The sequence below is a fragment of the Dermochelys coriacea genome, chromosome 14 (assembly GCF_009764565.3).
Source record: "Dermochelys coriacea isolate rDerCor1 chromosome 14, rDerCor1.pri.v4, whole genome shotgun sequence".
NCBI lineage: Eukaryota > Metazoa > Chordata > Testudines > Dermochelyidae > Dermochelys > Dermochelys coriacea.
Genome location: NC_050081.1, coordinates 15,362,520 through 15,384,953, shown reverse-complemented (window position 1 = coordinate 15,384,953; position 22,434 = coordinate 15,362,520). Strand labels below are relative to the sequence as shown.

Genomic DNA, 22,434 nt, shown 5'->3' with positions numbered 1-22,434 from the left:
CACAGACTGGCCATGTGGTACGTCCTTCCTAGGACAGATTAGGTGCTACTGTAATAGATTCCCCTTCCAAGATGGATTCCCCCACTGCATTAGATGCTGTACAGACAAACAAAACCATTACAGTCCCTAACCCAAACAATTCATGTCTTGTAATTCTAGATTGTAACAGATGGATGAAAGAGACGGACGGGGCAGGGAACAGTAAAGGAGGCATGTTATGTGGAAATCTGTGGTTAGAGCTGGCCACCAGCCTAACCGGTATCAGACAACAGCTTTTTTGGGGCATCACAGGAAAGGTGAATTGTAAAAGGGACAAAGGTATTGGTTTTGGAGCTTGGTTAGAAGTGCTTCCCGGGTGTAAGGGTCAACGCATGTGAAAACACAGCGGTTCTCGTAGGAGAATCTAACGCCCAAGGGATCAAAGGCAGAAGCATTGACAGAGCAAAGACAGGATCCACCTTGTCATAAGCTACTTGACTCAATAGGCAAGGCAGGATTAAATCATGAAGGGCCATAGAGTTACAGACAAGGACCTTGTATCTGATGCAGTGGAGGGAGGTGAAGGGGCACTGAGAGTCAGGAATACAAGCCAGGAAGACTAGTGTAGTCGCAGTATTTTGAATGACCGTGAGGGGAGCAGCGTTGGAGCAGTTGTATGAGATTCAAGGTGCAAGATGACAAGGGCTTGGACAAGAACTTTGGCAGCCTGTATGGGCGGAAAAGGGCAGAGCTTGGAAATGTTATACGGAGGAAGCAGCAGCTAGATTTAGATTTAGTTTGTTGGTGTCAGTCCAGAATGTTTGACCTGAATGGGGTTACTCCAGACTTACACCAGCGTAACCGAGATCAGGAGCTGGGCTTTTGTGTGACCAGCTCTGAGTAGCTTGTGGGCACCTAAAGCATGTGGTTCTCTGACCCTTCTCAGACACAGCAGTAAATGGGAAGACTGCTATGTCATCTGCAGGGCATCCCATGTGCAGAGCTCCCAGACTCTGGCACGGTGAAGATAATCTGGGAGGAGATGGCTTGTGATGAAATGGAGGTTCAGTTGCTGGCTGTGGTCTGGGTGAGTCTCTTGTGGTGTCTCATGCATCAGATTCCTCATTGGTTTTCAGACAGTGTCCTTGTCCAATGGGATGCTCAGACCCTGCCTCATGCACTGCTCAGACCAGTCTCGCCACATGTGCTTTCCTTGTCTATGCCACTCTGTGCCCTTGAGACCGTTCTGTTTCCCTAGAGGTCACTACCATGATCTCGAGCCAACCTCTCAGAAAGGTCTGATACAATTAACCAGTGGACGAGCTGTGTAGTGTGGCAGCTGACACTGGCTCTGCACCTGATTAGACCCACTCATCAGGGGCTTAGCAGTTGGGTTTGTGGGGGACACATTTGTAGGTGTGGATGGTACAGATGAGACCACAAACCAAGGGACTGGCCCCTTGTGGTTAGTAAGGATCCCATGGTATTTTCACATGACTACGGGTGCTAATCCTGGGGTCCTGGCTAGCTCCCAGTTTGGCTAACTGCACCTAAATTCACTCTGGGGAAGTTATTCCTCCCTTCGCTTTCCTAAAAGTTGTTGCATTACTGGCATAGAATGGCTGCCACGTTCCTCCCCAGACGCAGCTGCATTTCAGTCATCATTGAAATGACATGGGGTGCAGTCTAGTCGCTAGAGCAGACGACTGGGATTGGGAGACCTAAATCCTTGTTCCCAGCTCTGTCACTGACTCACTGTGCAGTCTTGGTCAGGTTACTTCATTTCTTTGTATCTGAGGTTTTTCCCCATTAATCAAATGAGGATAATCTTTAACTAACCCATAGGGGAGCTGTGAAGCGTAGCTGTTAAAGTGCCCTGAGGTCCTCAGGGGGAAGACACTGGATACATGCAGCATAGTCTATAAAGCGCTTTGGGATGGAAGATGCTACAGAAATGTAATGGATTGTTCTTACAGAAGGGGACCGGGTGAATGAAAACCACTTAGGGTTGCCTACATTGTAAGTGAAGGTAAGAATACCCATGCTAGCTTTAATCTAACTAGCCAGGGTAACAATAATATGGCAGCATGGGCTTCAGCATGGGCTAGCAGGTGGAATACAAGCCTGCCAGTGTGCCACCACGTCTACGCTACTGTTAAAAGAAAAGGAGTACTTGTGGCACCTTAGAGACTAACAAATTTATTTGAGCACAGCTTTCGTGAGCTACAGCATGCATCCGATGAAGTGAGCTGTAGCTCACGAAAGCTTATGCTCAAATAAATTTGTTAGTCTCTAAGGTGCCACAAGTACTCCTTTTCTTTTTGCGAATACAGACTAACACGGCTGCTACTCTGAAACCTACGCTACTGTTGTTACTTGTGCTAGCTAGATTAAAGATAGATTGGGTGTGCCTGTTCATGCTATAATCACACCTTCCCATGCAGTGCAAATGTAGCCTTAGATGATCCCTGTGCTGTCCTGGTCTGTGTCACCTTCTAATGTCCCAATTTCCTATGAGGCTTCAAATCTCTCCTGAGTGGCTAAATTCTCCACCCTTCAGAGAGGACAGGCTTTATCCTCGCTGTAATCTAAACAAATAGTCATTACTGATATTGCCAGGGAGGTCACTGCAAGCCCCAAGGCCAAAACAAGGCATGACTCCTCCTCTGGGGTTGTTCCACGCAGGTAGGCGGGCTAGGTGATGCATGGTCGGGTTAAGCTGGCTGCCCACAGGGCAAGCTGCACGTAGCTGAAAGTAGTGCCAGCAGCTGTCTCTGCCTGATCGAAGATGATTAGCGCCTACAGCCAGTTTATTGGCTTATCAGCAGCCTCCCCCTGTTTGTTTTCCCAGAGCGTGTGCACAGGTAGTTTGTACTCTCAGACTAAGAGCACATGTTCTTTCCCTCACCACCTTTTTAACCGTTTCATAACTACCATTGCAACAGGATTGCGGCCCGGCAACTAAAGAGCTGTGCTGGAGATTTATTTATTTTATTTATTTTTGGACCCTTAATACCCAGAAATCCCTGGACAAATCACTACTATCCCACTGTAGTGAGGCCTTATTGGAAATCCTGGGAGGAGGGTAGGCGCAAGCCTAGCGGGAGGGACCACTGGACCTGGGAACCAAATGAAGATGGGGGACAATTAAGGAAAAACAGGGACAAGCTGTGCTGGAGATGCTTGTGTACCAAGTGCTGGGTGCCTGGAGTGTCCTGCACTAAGAGACCGTGTCCTGGGACGTAGGGAGAGGGACAGGTGCCATGTCACGGACTCATGTGACAGGATTGTTCTGTAAGTATGTGCTTTCCAGGGTATACCTGGTATGCAGGTAGGCCTCTTGCTGCTGGAGAGCGTGTTTTTTCTCTGTGAACCTCATGCAACTCGTGGTGAGGGAGGGTCCACAGTCATAGAATCACATAATTGTTGAGCTGGAAGAGACCTTGAGAAGTCATCAAGTGCAGCCCCCTGCACTGTGGCAGGACCAAGTAAACCTTAGACCATGCCTGACAGGTGTTTGTCCAAGCGTTCTTAAAAACCTCCTGTAATGGGGATTCCACAGCCACCCTTGGAAACCTATTTCAGAGTCCAACTATCATTATATTTAGAAAGTTTTTCCTAATATCTAACCTAAATCTCCCTTGCTGTTTCTTGTCCTACCTTCAGTGGATCTGGAGAGCAATTGACTACTGTCCTCTTTATAACAGCCCTTAACATATTTGAAGACTTATCAGCTTCCCCCTCAGTCGTCTTTTCTCAAACATGCCCAATTTTTTTAACCTTTCCTCATAAATGAGGTTTTCTAAACCTTTTATCATTTTTGTTGCCCTCCTCTGAACTCTCTCCAGAACTGGACACAGTACTCCAGCTGAGGCCTCTCTCGTGGTGAGTAGAGCAGGACAATTACCTCCTTTGTCTTACATACAACACTCCTGTGAATACACCCCAGAATATTAGCTTTTTTCGCAACTCCATCACATTGTTGACTCCTATTCGATATGTGATTGACTATTCCCCCAGATCCTTTTTAGCAGTGCTACCACCTAGCCAGTTATTCCTCATTTTGTAGCTGTACATTTGATTTTTTTACCTTCTAAGTGTAGTACTTTGCACTTGTCTTTATTGAATTTCCTCATGTTGATTTTAAACCAATTCTCCAATTTCTCAAGGTCATGTTGAATTATAATCCTGCCCTCCAAAGTGCTTGCAACCCGCTGTCATCTGCAAATTTTATAAGCATACTCTCCACTCCATAATCCAAATTATTAATGAAAATATTGAGTAGTATCAGACCCAGGATTAGCCCCTGTGGGCCCCACTAGATACACCTTCCCAGTTTGATAATAAGCCATTGATAACTACTCTTTGCGTATGGTCTTTCAAGCAGTTGTGCACCCACCTTAGAATAGTATTGTCTAGACCACATTTTCCTAGTTTGCTTATGAGAATGTCATGTGGGACTGTGTCAAAGGCCTTACTAAAATCAAGCTATATCATGACTAGTGCTTCCCACCATCCACTAGGCCAGTAACCCTGTCAAAGAAGGAAATTAGGTTGGTTTGGTATGATTTGTTCTTGACAAATCTGGGCTGGCTATTCCTCATAACCCTATTATTCTTCAGGTGCCTACAAATTGATGGGTTAATAATTTTGTTCCAATATCTTTCCAGGTATCACAGTTAGGTTGACTGGTCTCTAATTCTTCTGGTCTCCTTTATTCCCCCTATGTTTTCCCTTCTCTAGTCCTCTGGGACCTCTCCTGTCCTCCAGTAGTCCTCAAAAACAATTGCTAACTATTCCAAGATTGCTTCAGCTAGTTCCTTAAGTACCCTAGCAAGAATTTCGTCAGGCCCTGCAGACTTGAATACATTTAATTTATCTCAGTATTCTTTAGCCTGCTCTTTCTCTATTTTGGCTTGCATTCCTTTCCCCTTGTTGTTAATATTAATTGTGTTGAGTACCTGGTCACCATTAACCTTTTTAGTGATGCCTATAGCAAAGTAGGAATTGAACAACTCAACCTTCTTGATGTCATCAGTTATTAGCTCTCATTCCCTGCAAAATAGAGCATCTACACTTACTTTACTTCATTGAATGGAGGAGCACGTTTCATGGGATGTATTTGCTGGAGGCAGAGGATGCACTAGACGAGCCCCCTTTTTCAGATGTAGCAGGGACGGTTTTGTCAGCACTTGTACGCGGCAGAGGGGAGGGCTCACTGAAGGGTCTCATTTCCAAGGGCACGTGTGCTGTGTTATTCACTACCTGAGGTTAAACATTTATAAGCCACTCTGTAGTCATCTTTCCCTGATGGATATTGGTTCGAAAGTAGGAATTAACATTCTGCCCAGTTACTCCACAGTGGCTGCTGGCTGGGGAATGAGCCGTTGGTGTTGTCCAAACCATTTCTGTCTGTTACACTAGGCAAACTCAGTGAAACTCCCCTTGTCCGTAGTTTCCCTGCTCAGCTCTGTTTGGAATGTCTCCCCCCTCGCTAATCTGAGCTCCTCTTCCCTCTCCAGATCTTGTTGGTCAGGCAGCAAAGTAGTTGATAGGTTTATAACATCTGGAAGGCACACCCATGCTCCCTTAGGGCACAATGGAGCTGGAGTTGGGGCGATGCTTCATTTTTGGATCCCATGGCTGTGATGCCAGTCACAGAAATGTACTGTTTCCAAACAGCAGAGCCTTCTGCCCCTTTGAGGCCATGTCTAGCTTTCACTAAAGCCCATACTGGCAATAGGCAGTACTTTGCCCAGAATGAAATGGGGGGGAGGGGAGAGGGGAAAGGGCATCAATATCCAGTGAACAAAAAAGAGAGAGGTTGGTTTGGCATCGACAACAGGCTGATGGGTGGGGCAGCAAAACGTGATTTCAGAGCTTTTGCAAATGCACTTTGGAATAGTTCAGTTCTACGCAGTTCGAAGTCCGAAATCAGATCTTCCAGCAGAGAGGGATAGAGGATGCGTGTCTGTGTGTAAAGCCTTCATATTCCCACATTTCAGAAATAACTAGCAAATGTTTCCTTTAAAACCTGAGGAACTGCCAGTGACCCCAAGAGAGCTGGAGTGGGCAGTGAAGGGTTAACTTTTAGGGGCAGGTGGCGGGAGTGGAGCGTGACTCACTCCCCTGAGCATGCCCATACAGCACCAACTGATGGGCTGTCTGTCACGCCCACGCCACGAGTGCTAGGTGAGGACACGCCTGTCTTTGGCACCAGCACTGGGGGCTAAGCGCCCAGAGGGAGGTAAATAAGAGTTCATGCTGGCACGCCTGCCCTGCCCCTTCAGCAATCTGCAGCCCTAGACCTGCATGTTCCTACTGCCTTGTTGATGGTCCTGAGACAACAGACAGTCAGTGCCTTTGGGAAACCTCAGATAGCTAGGTGTGGCAGCTCCAAAGCACCCTGTAAACATCAGCTAACAGAGTGCCACAGCACCCCTGGAAGGGAGGGGTCTTGTTATCTCCCCTTTCGGGTGGGAAAATTCAGGCACAGGGAAGGGCAGAGACTTGGTTGTTGAGGACAGCCAGCACTCTGCAGGATTGGGCCTATCGTGCTAATTATGCCTGAGCCTCAGTAGTCATCTTCCCCCTTTTTCCTGCAACCAGCCAGTGACTATCCTGTGTCTGCAGAATTCTGGTCCCAGCTGTCTGCTCTGTCCCTCTAGGGGAGACAGGAGGGAGGGGGAATCTGAAATTCAGCCAGTGGAAGGGGGCCCAAAAGGCCAATGCAAGAGTGAGTGATTTCAAAAGGGTAAATTTAAAAAATAAATAAAATAAAATAAAATAAAATAAAATAATCAAGGGAATTAGTTAGGGAAGTTGCCTGAACTGAAGAACTCAAGGATCTGAATGTGGAGGAGGTTTGGAATTAATTTGTCAAAAGTGCAGAAATTATCTGGAGCCTGCTTCCCAAGCAAAGGACAAAATTTGTAGGAAAGGATTGCAGACCAAACTGGATGAACAAGCATGTCAAAGAGGTTATTAAGAGAAAGCAGAAGGCCAAGAAGAGATGGATCAGCAAAGAAAGCTACCTCTTGGCTGTCAGGAAGTATGTAAGGAAGAAGTGAGAACTGCCAAAAGCCAAGCAGAGTTGGACCTGGCAAAAAAAATTAAAACCAATAGTAAAAGGTTTGTTAGTCATAAGTGGAAAGAAGAAGTGGGACTGCTGAGCACTGGGGACAGGATGGAGATTAAAGATTCTCTACGTATGCCTCAACACCTAAACAAAAACTTTCCCCCAGGTTTTAATAAGGATAATTAGGAGCTTGGGGGCAGTGGCAAGGTGGCTAATGAGAACAAGGATATGGAAGTAGAAATTACGTGGAAGCCAAACTCAAAAAGCTTAATGGGACCAAAAGAGGGGGCATGGATAATCTCTGTCAAAGAATATTAAAGGAGCTGGTACCTGACATTGCAAGCCCAATAGCAATAATTTTTAAAGACTCTGTAAACGTGGGGGTCATGCCTATACATAATGTAAAAAAGGAAAAAAACATGATCTGGGAAACTATTAGCCCATTAGTTTGACCTCAAAAGGTCTTAGAACAAATTTTGAAAGAGTAATTAAAGACCTAGAAGTAAATGGTAATTGAGATAAAATATAACATGGTTTTACTAAAGGTAGATCATGCCAAACTAGCCTGATCTCTCTTTCTGAGAAAACTGATTTTCCAGACAAAGGAAATGCAGTAGATACAGTTCCACATGAGTTGCATTGCAGAAAATGGGGATTAATACAAGGTTTGAAAAGTGGGTGAGGAACTGGTTAAATAGACTATTACAACAGCTCGTGTTGAAAGGTGAACTGTCGGGCTGGAGGGAAGTTACTAATGGAGTTCCTCAAGAATGGGTCTTGGCACCAGTGTTGTTTAATATTTTCATTAATGACCTTAGCACAAAAAGTGGGACAGTGGATGAGACATAGTTGGGAGGTATTGCCAATATGGAGGAGAACTGGAATATCATATAAAGTTTTGGACGATCTTGAAAACTGGAGTAATAGAAATAGGATGAAATTTAATAGTGCAAAGTGCTAGGTCAGGCACTTAGGGACTAGCAACAAGAATTTTTGCTATAAGCTGGGGATTTATCAGTTGGAATGACAGAGGAGGAGAAAGACATGGTGTATTGGTCGATTACAGGGTGACTATGAGCCGCCAATATGATGCGGCCATGGAAAAGATTTAATGCAATTCTAGGATGCATCAGGCGAGGTATTTCCAGTAGAACTAAGGAAGTGCTATTACCACTGTACAGTGCACTGGTGAGACCTCACCTGAAATAGCGCATGCAATTCCGATCTCCCATGTTTAAGAAAGATGAATTCAAACTGGAATAAGTGCAGTGAAGAGCTACTAGGATGATCAGAGGAATGGAGAACCTACCTTATTAGAGGAGACTTAAGGAGCTTGGCTTTTTTAGACTAATGAAAAGAATGCTAGGGGAGATATGATTGCTCTCTGTAAATACATCAGAGGAATAAACACCAGGGAGGGAGAGGAGTTATTTAAGTGAATGGCCAATGTTGGCATAAAAACAAATGGATATGAACTAACCAAAAACCAGTTTAGCCTTGAAATTAGATGGTCAAACCATCAGAGGAGTGAAATTCTGGAACAGTCTTCCAAGGGGAGTAATAGGGACACAAAACCTAACTTGTTTTAAGATTGATCTTGGTGAATTTATGGGTGTGGGGATGTGTGATATGATGAGATTGTCTACAATGGCATATGGCCCATCCACGACTGCTATTAGCAAATATCTCCAACTGCTGGTGATTGGATACTAGATGGGGAGGGCTCTGAGTTAGTACAGAGAATTATTTCCCAGGTGTCTGGCTGATAGGTCTTGCCCACATGCTCAGGATCTAAATCAGGGGTGGGCAAACTTTTTGGCCTGACGGCCACATCTGAGTATGGAAATTGTATGGCGGGCCATGAATGCTCACAAAATTGGGGGTTGGGGTGTGGGCGGGGGTGAGGGCTCCATCTGGGGTTGCAGGCTCTGGGGTGGGGCCAGAAATGAGGAGTTCAGGGTGGGGGAGGGGGTTAGAGTGTGGGGGGGGGTGCAGGGTGAGGGCTCCAGCTGGGTGCGGGGGCTGGGGGAACAGGAGGGTGCTCTGGTCTAGGACTGAGGGGTTTGGAGGGTGGGGTGCGGGAGGAGATCAGGGGTGCAGGCTCCAGGCAGTGCTTATCTCAAGCAGCTCCCGGAAGCAGCAGCACGTCCCCTCTCCAGCTCCTACGCAGAGGTGCAGCACCAGCCAGGTGGCTCTGCGTACTGTCCCGTCCACAGGCGCCACCCCTGCAGCTGGGGAGTGGACATGCTGCTGCTTCCAGGAACTGTGAGGAGCGGGACAAGCCCCCAACATTGCTCCCCAGTTGCAGCGGGGGAAACCCAGACCCTGCTGTTCGGCAGGAGCTTGAGGACCGGATTAAAATGGCTGACGGGCCAGACGCGGCCAGTGGGCTGTAGTTTGCCCACCCCGATCTAACTGATGGCCATTTTGGTGTCAGGAAAGGATTTTCTCCCAGATCACACTGGCAGAGCCCCAAGCAGGTTTTCGCCTTCCTCTGCAGCATGAGGCACGGTCACTTGCTGGTTTGAACTAGAGTAAATAGTGGGTTCTCTGTAACTTCAAGTCTTTAAATCAAGGTCTGAGGACTTCAGTAACTGAGACAGAGGTTATGGGCCTATTACAGGAGTGGGTGGGTGAGGTTTTGTGGCCTGTGATGTGCAGGAAGTTAGACTACATCAGTTGTTTTCAATCTTGTTTCATTTGCAGACCCCTAAAAAATTTCGAATGGAGGTCTGGACCCCTTTGGAAATCTCAGACATAGTCTGCGGACCCCCAGGAGTCTGCCTACCACAGATTGAAAACCACTGGACTAGCTGATCTCAATGGTCTCATCTCACCTTAAAGTCTTTGAGAAAATCCAAGCCAAAGCTGAGTTCCCTTTCAAAAGGGCACCATTTTGATGGGCACGTGGGCCTGAAAATTTGGTATCAATTGGCTGGAGCTCTCTTCCTGACTGCCTCTGTGCAACAAATGAGGTCACAGGTGCTTCCTGGCTTCCCCTACATGCTAGTCTTGCCCAGGCAAGGCAGGCACAGGAGGATCAGCAGCTGTGACAGATTCAGAGCTAGGGCGGAGCAAAGGGAACTCTTGTCTCAGAGTAGAGTCCTGGGGAAAGAAGCTGGGGGAGGCCTGGACCTGGCAGCGGAGTTGGGATTTCAGGGGCACACAGGGAACTTGTGACATGGCCAAAAGGTGACCCCAAAGGAAAATGGGTATAAATAACCCACGGGGATGGACAAATTCTGGTGCCGTCCTGAGCCTCTGCAGCAAGTGGTTTCCTTGTGGGCGGGGGTCCCCTGAGCATCAAGTGAAATTCAGCACAAAGTCCACCTCAATTGTCACGGGGCGGATTCTATTTCAGACTCTCCCCGTGTCTTTCTCTCATTCATTACTAACCTCCCTTGGCCCTTTCTCTGCTCCATTTTACCCTCAGGTGCTCTTGGCATGAGGGCTGGAGCACAGGTCCCGCTTGTCCTCCCAATGTATTTGGGAAGGTCTGTGGGGAGCAGTGAATTTTCAGGTGTCTTCCCCCCAGAGGTGGGGAGTCAGTCAACAGCTCTGGGATTCCCACTGGCTCTCGTCCTGGCTTTCTTTCCTGGACTTGAGCCTGTTCTCTGCTGGAGATGGGAGCCACACGGCATGAGAGAGCCTGGCCTGGAGGGTTTTCAGCCCTGGATGACGAGCTTGGGGGAACCAAAGGCAGGCAACTGAGAGCCGTGAGGTCCCTTGGAAAGGTCAGGCAGCCACATCACAGGGGCACTGCAGGATTCTCATCAGAGCACGTAGCCCACAAGCTCGGCAGATGTTTCCCAGCAAGGGGCCTGCCCAGTCCTGTGGTCTCAGAGGCCAGTGCCACGTCTCCCAAATAGCTGGCTCTGAGAGAGTGCTCTGCATGAGAACCCCACACTGTGGCTCTCGCCACCACACTCCAAAATATCGCTGTGGGAACCAGCCCCTGCATCTCTCAGCGCGATGGGGAAATGGGCCAAAGGAGAGGTAGGACCAGACACTGATAAGGACCCCAGAGACGGGAGGGGGAGTCGGAGTCTGGGCCTTGGGGTTTCTCCTCAGAGCCTCAAGCTTGTGACGAGTATGAACAGGCTGATGGGGAGGGAGACAGGCAGAGAACTGGGTGGGGCGAATGAAGGAAGGGGTGTGTATGGGTGGGGTGGGAGGGAGGAGACGGGTATTGGAGGGGGCATGGGAGACAGGTGTGGGGGGATGGGTGAGAGGTGGGGGTGGTGTGTCCACTGCACAAACCTGCAGCTGGTTTGCTTGCCCTCAGACACCGAGCACTGCACAATGCATTGGTGGGATGGGGGTGCATGTCCCAAATTCAGTACCTCAGTTGTGGCTGTAAAGTCTGCCCCTGTAATAGCAAGTGCAGAAGGCTCCTTGGATGTGCCCATGTCCTGTTTGTGTGTCTCAGGCCTCTCGCAGGGAGAAAGTTTAAAGATGTGGAGATTTTAGGCAATGTCCCGTTCTCCACCCCTTGTTACCCAGTCCCTACAGTAGAGGCCCCAGGCCAGGTTTGGGGCACAAACGTCTGGAGAGTGGGAATCTGCCCCCTCCCCATCTCCTCTGCTGTTTCCAGTTAAACCCTTTGAATGAAAGGATGTGACGACAAAACTTCTTGCCCAGGAATTGGTATCAGGGCTTCTCTTCCCTGCCCTGCTATTTAGTGTTTGACTCTGTCTTCAGGTCCTTCCTGAGAACCAGAGCCGGGCCGGGGCCAAGACCTCCATGCTCCAAGCTGGGGGACGTGACGGCTCCAGGTCAGAACTTGGTTCTTCAGGCCCTTCCCTGTTCTTCCACAAAGCCTTGAAAAGCAGCCGTCCCCCTCCATGGGTATGTGACTGAGCTTGTGCTCAGCCCCGGCATAGCACCTACAATCTCAGGGCAGGGACTGCGCCGCCATCTCTGCAAAGCATCCCGCAGTCCGTAAGTGACAGTGACATCTCCAACTGTCAATTTGGGATCCATTCTGGTACAAGACCAGCTGTGTTGTATCTCCTCAGCCCCTGGTTGTCCCGCTCCAGGGGCTGTACAGGAGGCAGCGATCTTGGGCAAGTGCTTCTTTATCAGCCTGAGGCTTTGAGCTACACCCCAAGCACTAACATTGTCACCACTACAGGCAGTGCTCTAAGGGAACGTTGTCTTCCGTGACTTCCAGTTAGAGAATTGGGTTCGCCGGGGAGGGCCCTGACCCGCTGCTCTCTCCTTTCTGGGCTGCGTTCCCACGCTAATCCTGCTTGGCCGTTAGATTCATGCATCCTATTAGGGCTCTAGGTAATGGGACAGTGTTGAGGAGAGGGTTGTTTTACGAAATCAGGGAGGCTCCCACAGCTTTAGTTGTCCATCTCTCCTGGCTCTGTTGTGCCAAGAAGCCTTAGTTTCCATGATATGCCTTGATCAGGGATGCAGAGTGCATGCCAGGCAGTGATGAATTCCCCCCCCCCCCCCACCTCCTCTTTCTTCCCAATTTTTCAGTGCCGTAGTTTCCCTGAAACGCTGTGCTCTGTCCCAGGATTTCCTAACTCCCTGGGTGGGAAAGCACTAATCTTTTCGAAATGGGAATGAAATCTCCTGTAGCCTGGCTGAATTATGTGGCCTGGGCAGAGGAACCCCTCTGTCCAATGTAAATAATCTTGGCCTGCCGCGTGCTCTGATAAATAGGGTCACTGTTTCCTGGGGCTGTCCTTCTGCATCAGCTGTTTAAGAGGAGGCCAGCTTTGGTTGTGGATGGTGCAGAGGAGCAGCTGGAGGCTTGAATGGCTTTCAAATGTTAGGCTGACTTCCTGTGTTCCTTTTCCCCTCCAAGCTCTGACCCTCTACTGAATACTCTCCCCGTCCCTACTCTATCTCACAGCACCTTTCGCCACCCCCCTCTTTTTCTCTCTTCCGTCAGTCACACTATCTCATCAACAAAGGGCTTTGGAGTCCGAATGCCTAAGTTCTATTCCCAACTATGCCTCCAACTTTCTGTATGATTTAGGGCTAGTAACTTCACCTCTCTGAGCCCTGTAAAATGGGGGTAAACTCTGCACCTCCTTCCCAGGAAGGATGTGAGCCGTAATTCATTACTGTCTGGGAGATGCCTTGATCTCCTTGGATGGAAAGTGCTAAAGATGTGCAAGTTATGACCACTTCTTTCTTTTCTCTCCCGCATCTGCTAGCCAGTCCTCTGTTAGTACCTCTTGGCTCCTCTCCCGTGTGGTACCCTGGTTAGAAGCTATCTGGCACTCTGGAATGAAGAACTAATTTGAGGAATTCTCCTCTGTGCTGAGAGTTAAGTCTCAGGAATTCTGCCTTACAGATGTTGACAGCTGCATCCCTGGGGGCGGTGGGAGGGGGGAGGAGGGAGGGGAGAGAAGCGTACCTCATCACAGCGCTGCTTTTCAGTCCAGGTGTCTCCAGGCCACTTTCCCTTGATGATGCTTCGGTAATGGAATTTCAGGGGGCAGGGGGCTGTTTGAACTGTGATTGCTGCTAACCTTCACAAGCAAGTCCACTAGGGCCTCTAGGATCCTCCTGCTTGTGTCGGTGGAGGGAGAGGTACTGCAGTGCTCTGTGAGGAAGGGGCAGTGGCTTTCAGTGTGTTGGATGGGCTGTCACATCTGCTTATGCTGCTGCTTCATGGATCCAGGATTGAATGGGACCCCTTCTGGGCTGCTGTTTGAAGAGCGTGGGGGGCTCTGTTGATATCTCAGTGCATCTGGCTTGGCTGAGAGGAAATTGTTTTCGGTAGAGAGTTTGTTGAAAAGTTTGAGGCTGAGGTAAAAAGAGAGTATAATTCTTTTTTCTTCTTTCTGGGGGTGTTCTCTCTCTCTCTCACTTCGTCACAGCTCTATCTGCTGTCTCATTCATACCTGGAAGAGGCTCCCATTTAACTTACACCAAATCCTCCAGCCATTTTAAAAACAAGAAATAAAACCTCCTGACTCACCTATTCTGCTAAATGTTTGAAGTAGAGTCACCGTGCTGTATCTACCTGCACGTTATCTGTCCCTGTAGCTCTGTCCTAGCCTCGCTTGGGCCTTTCGAGAGTGAGCCCCTTATTATGTCTTGCTGAGCGTGCATGCGACCAATCATCGTGTGTTCTCAGTACTCTTAAAGACCCCATCTTTTTAGCAGGCATTTCCCCTTCAGGAAATCCCCTTCCAGTGTCAGGCACCAGCTGAAGTGGATGGATATAAACTCCTATAAAGTGGAACTGACCAGCCTCGTTCCTCTGCCCAAACTGCCTACAGGGCAAAAAGTAAGCAAACACTATACATGGTGCAAAGTAAATGATTGATTGGGCATTTCTTTGGGACCATCTGTGCTGATTGTTACATTGTTTAACTCATTTAAGATGTTGGTTTTGGTTTATTTAAAAAAAAAAAAAGTAAGGGAATTTTTATTTATTATATCTATCATTTTTATTTTGACCATGCGCTTTTAAAATCCCCAACAGCCTTTCCTTTTCCCCTTCCCCCCCATTGTAGGAACAATTCCAGAACATTAAGCTAGACAGCATGAGGGCTATTTGTTGCAGAAGCTTGCTGCTTTCCTGGCTTCTTCTGCGCCATTAAAGAGCAATTTGCTTTGAGAGTGACTCTGTAAAACTGGCATCATGGGGTTCCATGTTTTGTCTCTGTGACTCAGATCACATATGGCCAGTTCAAAAGTAAAACATTATTATCATTATTATTATTATTTATTATTTTATTTTAACTGGCAGTCCTGCAAACTCAGCCTGGAATCTGAGAGTCAAGCTGGACTCTTTTCTTCTCATGCATCATCACCAATAAAAAAAAGTCCCATGCCAAGTGATGCCCTCAGTGAATCTTGTGCAATCTGATAGCCTTCAATGGCGGGGCACAGATGTAGTGGATGGGAATTTAGTAAGTAGCTCTTGTGATGATGCACAAGTACGAACTGAACCCTTAGCTATGCTGGCTCTGCAGGGGTAATGGCGGGGGGGAGGAAAGTAAAAACTTATTTTTGTTCTTTATATCAGCAGTTCTATCCCCAGGGAGCAGGTCCGTTGAGTAAGGAGATGTCATGCATATGTAGACACTCTTCAGCATAGAACTGTGCATTGTTTTCCTAGTGCTTTGAAGATGAAAAATCCCTAGAATAGCTAATTATTCGGATTCCATCTAGACCTCTCCAGTCTCTTCTCCGCTGTGGGGACTAGTTACGCTAGTCAGAGTCCTCTACAAACAGTGACTTGAAGACCATTTTGCATTAATTAACCTATTTACAAAACATTTTAAACTGCAAGAATTAACAGAAAGAAAACTGCAATTACTTGGTTTCCTTTTCATTATAATTTGCATAAGTAAATGAGTCCCTCTCCCATTCTACTCTCTTATTCCCCTAGTGAGGGTCATCTTTCCTGCCATACAGCACATCTTTATTTCGTATGGCATCTTCCATACAAATTTTACAGAGAAGCTGGGAGAGGGAGAAAAAGAAAGATCGTAAGAGATGGAGAGTCATCAGGAAGAAGAAATACAGGGAGGCTGGCACAGATGTCAGGAATTTCAAGGGAGGAGGTGCTCTCTCCAGCAATGCGTGATTGACCCAGCAAATTCTATCCATGCTTTGGCTAATTATTCCACTCTAAATTGAGTGTGGCTGTTTTAGGGCCCAAATTTCCCATATGGATCAAAACAGAAACTCAGTGAAATCTAAAACACTGGCATGGGCTTGGATATATGGCCACTTTGAAAGGGAAATGGACCGTTAGGGAAGTGGCATGGTGCAGCGAGTGACCCAAGCTGACACCCAATTGCAAGGGAACGCAATGGGCAAAAATTGGTCTAGAAATGATTGATTCTCCTCACACACATATACACGCACACCTTTAACCATCTTGTCCTCTTCCTTTCATTCTTATTTAGCACATAAATTCCAGAGATTTCAATGTTTTCAAACCCCCAGATGAGAATAAAATACCCCGTGTAGGAGGAAAGAATTAATTTGAATTCATCACTGGCGAGAGTTGAGGGCTTAATTCATCAACTGTGTGATGAAGGGCAGGGGTCCTCTTCCTTTATATAGTTCTCCACACGCCAGATTCTCCATGGGGCTGGGATAGATTAAGGGAATGTGGGAGACAATATAGTTCTACGTTCACAACCTGTGACCTCAGCCTCGACCCTAGTAGTAAAATGCCAACCATCTGGTCCGTGGGCCATTCCTTGGCAGCGAGGAGTGGATAAGAAGCTCAGGGGCGGAAGCAAAACACCCTAGCTCGGCACTTTCCAGGCAGCTGACTCTATAAATGGAGCATTCCCAGAGGGGAACTGCACAGAGGCGCCATCCCGTTGGGTGAAAGCGACAGGATAGATTCTGCTGCTCCCGCTCTATGTAACGGGAGATTGAGGGGCTGCGAAGATGCTGGAGATAGGGTGTGTTGAGCAATGGTGGCAGAGGGAATGGAGGAAGAAAGGACTGCGGGGCTAGAGCCAGGTTGTGTACGCGCAGGTCAATGCAGAAGAAGCTGGAGTGAAAGGAGAAGACAAAGGGATGGGTCAGGCGCTGGCTTGCTCGCAGGGAGGTCAGTACCGATGGGTTGAGGGACACGCAAGCTCTGTCCTGTCCACACACAGGATGCTCTAGAAAGGGCTGCTGGATGTGCTCCTCTGCACAAACAGGAGCCAGGAGCATGGGGCAGGGTGGCCAACCCAGAGCCAGAGTTGGGGCCCAGGAAACCCCTGGCCAAGGGGGAAGGCGGAACCCAATTTGTAGGAGAGTCTCAAATTTCTCACAGGACCATGGGGTCTGCCACAGTCTGAGAGTATGAGGGGATTTGGGGGCTTATATCCATCCCTTCCTGCAGCCACGGATGGTCCATAGGGAGCGACTAGAGAGAGAAATTAAGCATTGTCCTGCAGGCACAGGTAGGCTGCTATGAAAAAAAATTGAGGGTCTGGATCAGGCAGTGACCAGAGTGGGGCCTGTAGGGCAAGCTCAGCATGTGATTGCTCTGCTTTGGTCAACTGAAAAGGTAAAAATTCAGCCTAGCTTCTCAGTGTTCTCTCTAGGATACAGGCTAGGCAGGGACTGTGGTGTCTCTGAGGAACCCTGACAAGGTGGGATATTTCCTCAGGCTACTAGCGGGTTCTTTTAATTCTTCAGACCAGTCATTGACCTCTTTTTATATCCCTCTGTCTAACCACGCTTGCTGTATCATCGATCTGGCTGTGCAAAGGCGGCAGGGTTAACAAGTGGGTCAGGCAGCATGTGTACAAAACATTAGCTGCACCCCAGCTGTGGACATGTTCTCCCACAGACCTGAGTTTTCCCAGTTTCTCATCAGAGGGCTGTGATCCCTGTCTCAGCTGATGCTTTGTTAGGTCCTCTCTCCTGCTCCAGTGGGACAAGGTCTCCCATGCAGCCTGCATTTATCATGCAATGTGTAGTGGTTATGGGAGTTCTACACTGACTGTCTACTCTTCTCTCTACAGAGCTCCTGGGATCAGCCAAGCGACTGAATGTGAATTACCAGGACGCGGACGGGTGAGTGTTTCCCGAACCTTCACATTCAGTCTCAGTAATACGTTGGCATGAGCCGGTGGTGCCTCTGGACCGCTAGCATCCCTGGCTGTACTTGGCTGCTGGTTTAGGGTTGATTTAACAGTAACAGGACAGTTGATGGGTTTGATGTAGTGTGTCCTCTTGCATTACTGACCAGAAATGCCCATTCTATGTATTCTCCAGCTTGTTAAAACCTCCTCCCTGCTTTGGACAACCTTCCAGGACCAGAGGTGGGCACAGTATGGTGCCTGCCTGGAGCAGAGCACTTGGGGTTAAAGCCACTCATGGAGCCTGGCAGAACTGGCACCGCAGCCCATCAGGAAGAGTATTAATTCCCAGTGCTGTGCCTATTCCCTTTTCTCCTTGTCTGCGTTGTATAGGCTCCCTTGGAAATTACTCTCTAGCCTGACCCTTTATTTATATTCCACCCCCTCTCCAAAATCTCTTAAAAGACCAGCTGAGATTGCTAAACCACAACATACCTGCCTATCTCACCACTTACGAAATCCAAGTACTTCTCAAAAATGATACTGAGTTAAGAAAACCACAAATGTTACACTGTCAATATAATGAACACGCTATTCTTATCAAGTGTAAAGATATTTCATCCCCACCTTAATTCTGACTCATAGATTGGTGGCATTTTTTTATATATTATATTTGTTACTTTATTTCAGTACCTACAGGTTTTCTTTTAAGGGACTCTGTTAAATGGGAAACATTGTCAGTTAGAATGTTTATTGATTGACCACTAGGATTTTTTGGTAAAGTACTTAGGATGGCTGTTTCTTGAGAACGATATAGATGAATAGGAAAAGTGTAACAAGAAATGATAAGTTATTGATTTTTTGGTAAAGATGTATGCGAGGCTGATCAATCTGTGTCAGACCCATTATGAATGTACAGAGGAATGTTCCCTTTTCCAGAAGGGTTTTGTGTGATTGTTTTCAAATTGCTGATGAAAGAATCATATTTCTTTTGGGTCAGAGAGAAGGTGGAGATGGTATGATGAGTCGTGCATTGTATCAGACTTGATAAGAAGAGTGTGTGTGTGTTCTGCTAGGAGAGCAATGTAAGGTTTATTACATCCTTAACTATACACTTCCTTGTTTGGGGTTTTTAAATGTTGGGGGAAGTGAGGGTTTATTTAGCAACCTTAAGCTGGTTTTTGAAACAAAGTTGCATTGACTTTGGAATTTCCCAGGCTTTTGAGTTTTGTCTTCCTCCTTCCCTTCCTTCCTTCCTTTTAAATGGAGACAAAGGTTTCGATTTGGACATCAGTGAGAAGGACCAATCACTCGATTGTTAAGCAGTGAACAGGGAAGTTCCAGTGGGGGCCTGCTGTGGTCAGGATACACCTGCAGAGATGTGCCCATTTACTAGGTCGCTAAGTTAGCCCTACATGGCGTGGCCTGTCTGGACTCTGATTACAAGTGAAAATTGCTTAGAGCTCAGCAAATGTGAGTGTCCAAGCTGGGACTAGAATGCATTTCTTTGGAGTCCACAGCTAGCGTCTCCTAGCCAAGTCGTCAAACCACTGTGGTCCTGGGTCTCAGGGCAGGCTGCTCTCTCTGGGCCCTGTTCCCTCTGAGACATTCCTACGGATAACGAGAACGTGCAGTGACCCGAGGGGTTATTTCAGAATGTTAGGGGATCTAACCCCTCCTGTACCTGGCATGAGCCAGCCACTACAGTTATGTCTACACAGCCCGTGACAGTGAGCCTCTCAGCCCGGGTCAACAGATTCAGGCAGTGGGGCTCACACTAATAGTGTGCAGACAGTGCTTTGAAGTTTTTGCTCAGGCTCTGGAGCCTTGGGATGGTGAGCTGCTGAGCATGAGCTTGAGCCGCAACTTCAAAGCGCTGTCTGCACAGTTCTGTTGAGAGCTAGCATGAACCGGGCTGGGAGGCTTGCTGTTGCGGGCTGTGTAGATGTACCACATGTGGCTGGGGTGAGGAAGGAGCTTCCCCATGGGCAGGTTACCCCAGAGTTTTTTGCCCCTTCATCTGAAGCAGCTGCTGCTGTGATCGTGGACTAGCGGGGCTCCTGGGCTGACCTGCTGTGGGATAGCGCCGGGATGGGATGCACACAAGCTCCTGCGGTGCATGGGGCCGCCCCAAGTGAGCTCGCCCACTCTTTGAACGTGGCAGGGGAAAGTTTCGTGCCAGCCCCAGAGCGTGAAGGGAGCAAAGCCTGACTGAGCTCTGAATTCCCATGCTGCTCCCTGTGGGCGCTGAGCCTCCCTTGGTCAGACGCAGCCCTTCATGTGAATGAAGCAGCCCGGAGCAGGGGGAGTGCAGGGGAAGGAGGGAGCGCTCTAGACAAACAGGCCTCTTTCACAGCCCTGGAACACAGGGCTCATTCATTCTAGCTGGCCTCACGCACTCTGCCATGGGCTTCTGACAGGGGGAGAGCCATCCATGCTGGCAGTGAGACTGCAACAGTCAGGGCCAGAGCAGGAGGAGGGGTTAGGCCAGGAGGGGAGTGTGACACACACACACAATGCCTGAGAATCGCCTGGAAAACCTGTCCCGTGGCCAAACCCCTCAAGTGCTGGGTTTTCTGCCTGCTTGTCCTGCTGCTGCCCAGAGAGCAGAGCAGGCCCCAGGTGGACTCTTCTAATTGCCCCAGCCTTGCTTGTTCCCTCCCTCCCTCCACCTGTAGAGGGCAGAGTAAGGGTAAGGGGCGCTCCCACAATAAGATGACGACAGCATGTACTGCACATAGACCTCTTCCTTCACAGATCCCTTGAAAAGGGCTGTGAACCCTTGGGATGCAAGGAGCTGATTTCTCCCCATTTTGCTGCCAGGAAAACTGAGACTCAGAGAGGCAACTTGCCCAAGGCTCAGTGTCAGGGCCAACTGGAAACCAACAGCGTTTGAGCACAGCAGCAGGACCCCTGCCAGTGCGCTACGCAGCGGGGGTGCTCTGGCTGAGAATGCCTCAGAGACAGGGATTTGGAAGCAGGTGCTTCCCAGGGTGGGGGATTGCTAGGAGTTTAGTGAGAGCGGGACCAGGTCAGGCTGGTCACACTGGAGAGCTGTAAATAGAAACAGATGAGGAGGGTAGAGAGAGAAAGCACTGCTTGGATTGCTTTGGACTGGGAGAGCTTTTCCAGCAGAAAATGTGAGGGGGGCAGGATATAGTTTGATATATAGGATCAGATCAGTCTTCTCTAACTCAAGGCATTTGGCAGAGGGTGTTCTGGCCTTGTGGAGAAGCTGCATCTCCTCTCAGGAGCTGTGTGCTATGGGTCTTGGTCTAAACTGTCCACAGACAGCAGCAGGAGAGGTGGTGGAGTAAGAGAGCAAGGCCTGGCTGGTATCACCAACCATGTATCGAGTGTGCCAGGTCTCAGCATGTCTCCCTCAAATGTCTGGGGCCAGCTTGCTTTGGGGTCTCATGGGACAACCACTAGGTCTACAGGAGCCAGTGTGAGATGATTGTGGGGGGAAGAGTCCTGACAGCTATGTCGTGCCAAACTCCTCCGTGGCAGAGCCCTGCTGAACTCAATGGCTTTACACCAGCGACCTGGTGTATGTAATGAGTGGAGACTGGCAGAGAACTGGGGTTTGCCCCTGTTCTAGCAGCCATATGGCCAGGAACTGTGGGAATGCCTGAGCTGTGGAGCAGCCTACACTGAGACCAGCCTCCTGGAACTGGAAAATGCAGGGGCAGTGGGTAATCAGCTCTAGATGCTTTTGATTTGGAGAGGAGAGAAATGGCCACCTTTGTCCCCATGCAGGGCCGGGCTTTGAGTGCATGGATCCATGGAGTTGGCTGCTTCTGAGACCCTTGTCTTTTGCTGTTCTCAGGTTCTCAGCACTGCACCATGCAGCCCTGGGTGGGAGCCTGGAGCTCATCTCCCTGCTGCTGGAGGCACAGGCCACTGTCGACATAAAGGACAGCAATGGTAAGCAGCTGGCTCACCTCAAACCGGGGCCCTACCCACCCTCCCTGCTGTTTCCCCTTACATCCAGGAGGGGACAGTGTCTCCGCCAGCCTACCACTTCCCCCTCACTCCAAGTGACTGGGGAGAACCCGTCTGCATGTGTAAGGTGGAGGTGCCCTCTGCCTGCCCCCATCCTGAGGGAGCAATGCATCTGGGAACCCTCCCATGGGGCAAGGCGCCCGCAGCAGGCCCTGCTTTGACCTTTCTTTTGCTGTAGTGAGTGTGGTTGGGAGAAGGCAGCCATTGAGTCGTCTCCAGCTCATCACCCCAGGGAGCTCCATTCACTTTGAGCTGGGGAGCTGATCTGGAGCCTCAGAAGGGGTCAGCATGGTGCTCGTTCTTCAGGCACTCCCATGGGGAGCTCAGCTTCAGGAGGCCTAGTTCTTGCTAGCTGCCACCCTGGGGCTCCTACATCGCTAGTGTCGATGTCGTGCTGCGAGCCGGCCCCTCTCAGCCTCCTCCTGACCTTGCTTCCCCGCAGGGATGCGCCCGCTGCACTACGCTGCCTGGCAGGGGAGGGTGGAGCCGGTCCACCTGCTGCTGCGGGCAGCCGCCTCGGTCAACATGGCGTCACTGGATGGGCAGATCCCGCTGCATCTGTCTGCACAGTACGGGCACTATGAGGTGGTGAGTAAGGGAGCCTGGGGAGAGAGGTGACAGAGGCTGTGGGAGCCCAGGTTCCCTCAGAGGCACGTGTGCCCGGTCCCAAATCTTCTGGTGCCCCTCACCCAGATTTCCATGGGACTATGCCTTGTGCCAGCTGGTTGGCAGTGTGGTGACATCGGGTCACTTAGCGGTGATATAGCATTGGGCTGCCTCTAGGCTTCGACCTGTGATCCTCTTGCCCCACAAGATACCCAGACTCCGCTCCTGGCATGACTGCTTCCTCCTGGC

The 22,434-nt window shown here is 49.1% G+C and overlaps 1 protein-coding gene across 9 annotated transcripts in view; it reads left to right on the top strand.

Annotated features, from left to right (window-relative positions):
- The window catches only part of CASKIN2 (CASK interacting protein 2), an 87,486-nt gene that overhangs the window by 48,875 nt on the left and 16,177 nt on the right, over positions 1–22,434 (top strand). For 8 of the 9 annotated variants that reach the window (XM_038372155.2, XM_038372152.2, XM_043497555.1 and 5 more), the window contains 3 exons: positions 17,518–17,569; positions 21,404–21,501; positions 22,022–22,167. In XM_038372155.2, coding sequence (XP_038228083.1) covers positions 17,518–17,569; positions 21,404–21,501; positions 22,022–22,167 — 296 coding nt within the window. Of the gene's footprint in view, positions 1–14,129; positions 14,316–17,517; positions 17,570–21,403; positions 21,502–22,021; positions 22,168–22,434 lie in introns of those variants that run through there. The other variant, XM_038372160.2, reaches the window with a different exon arrangement.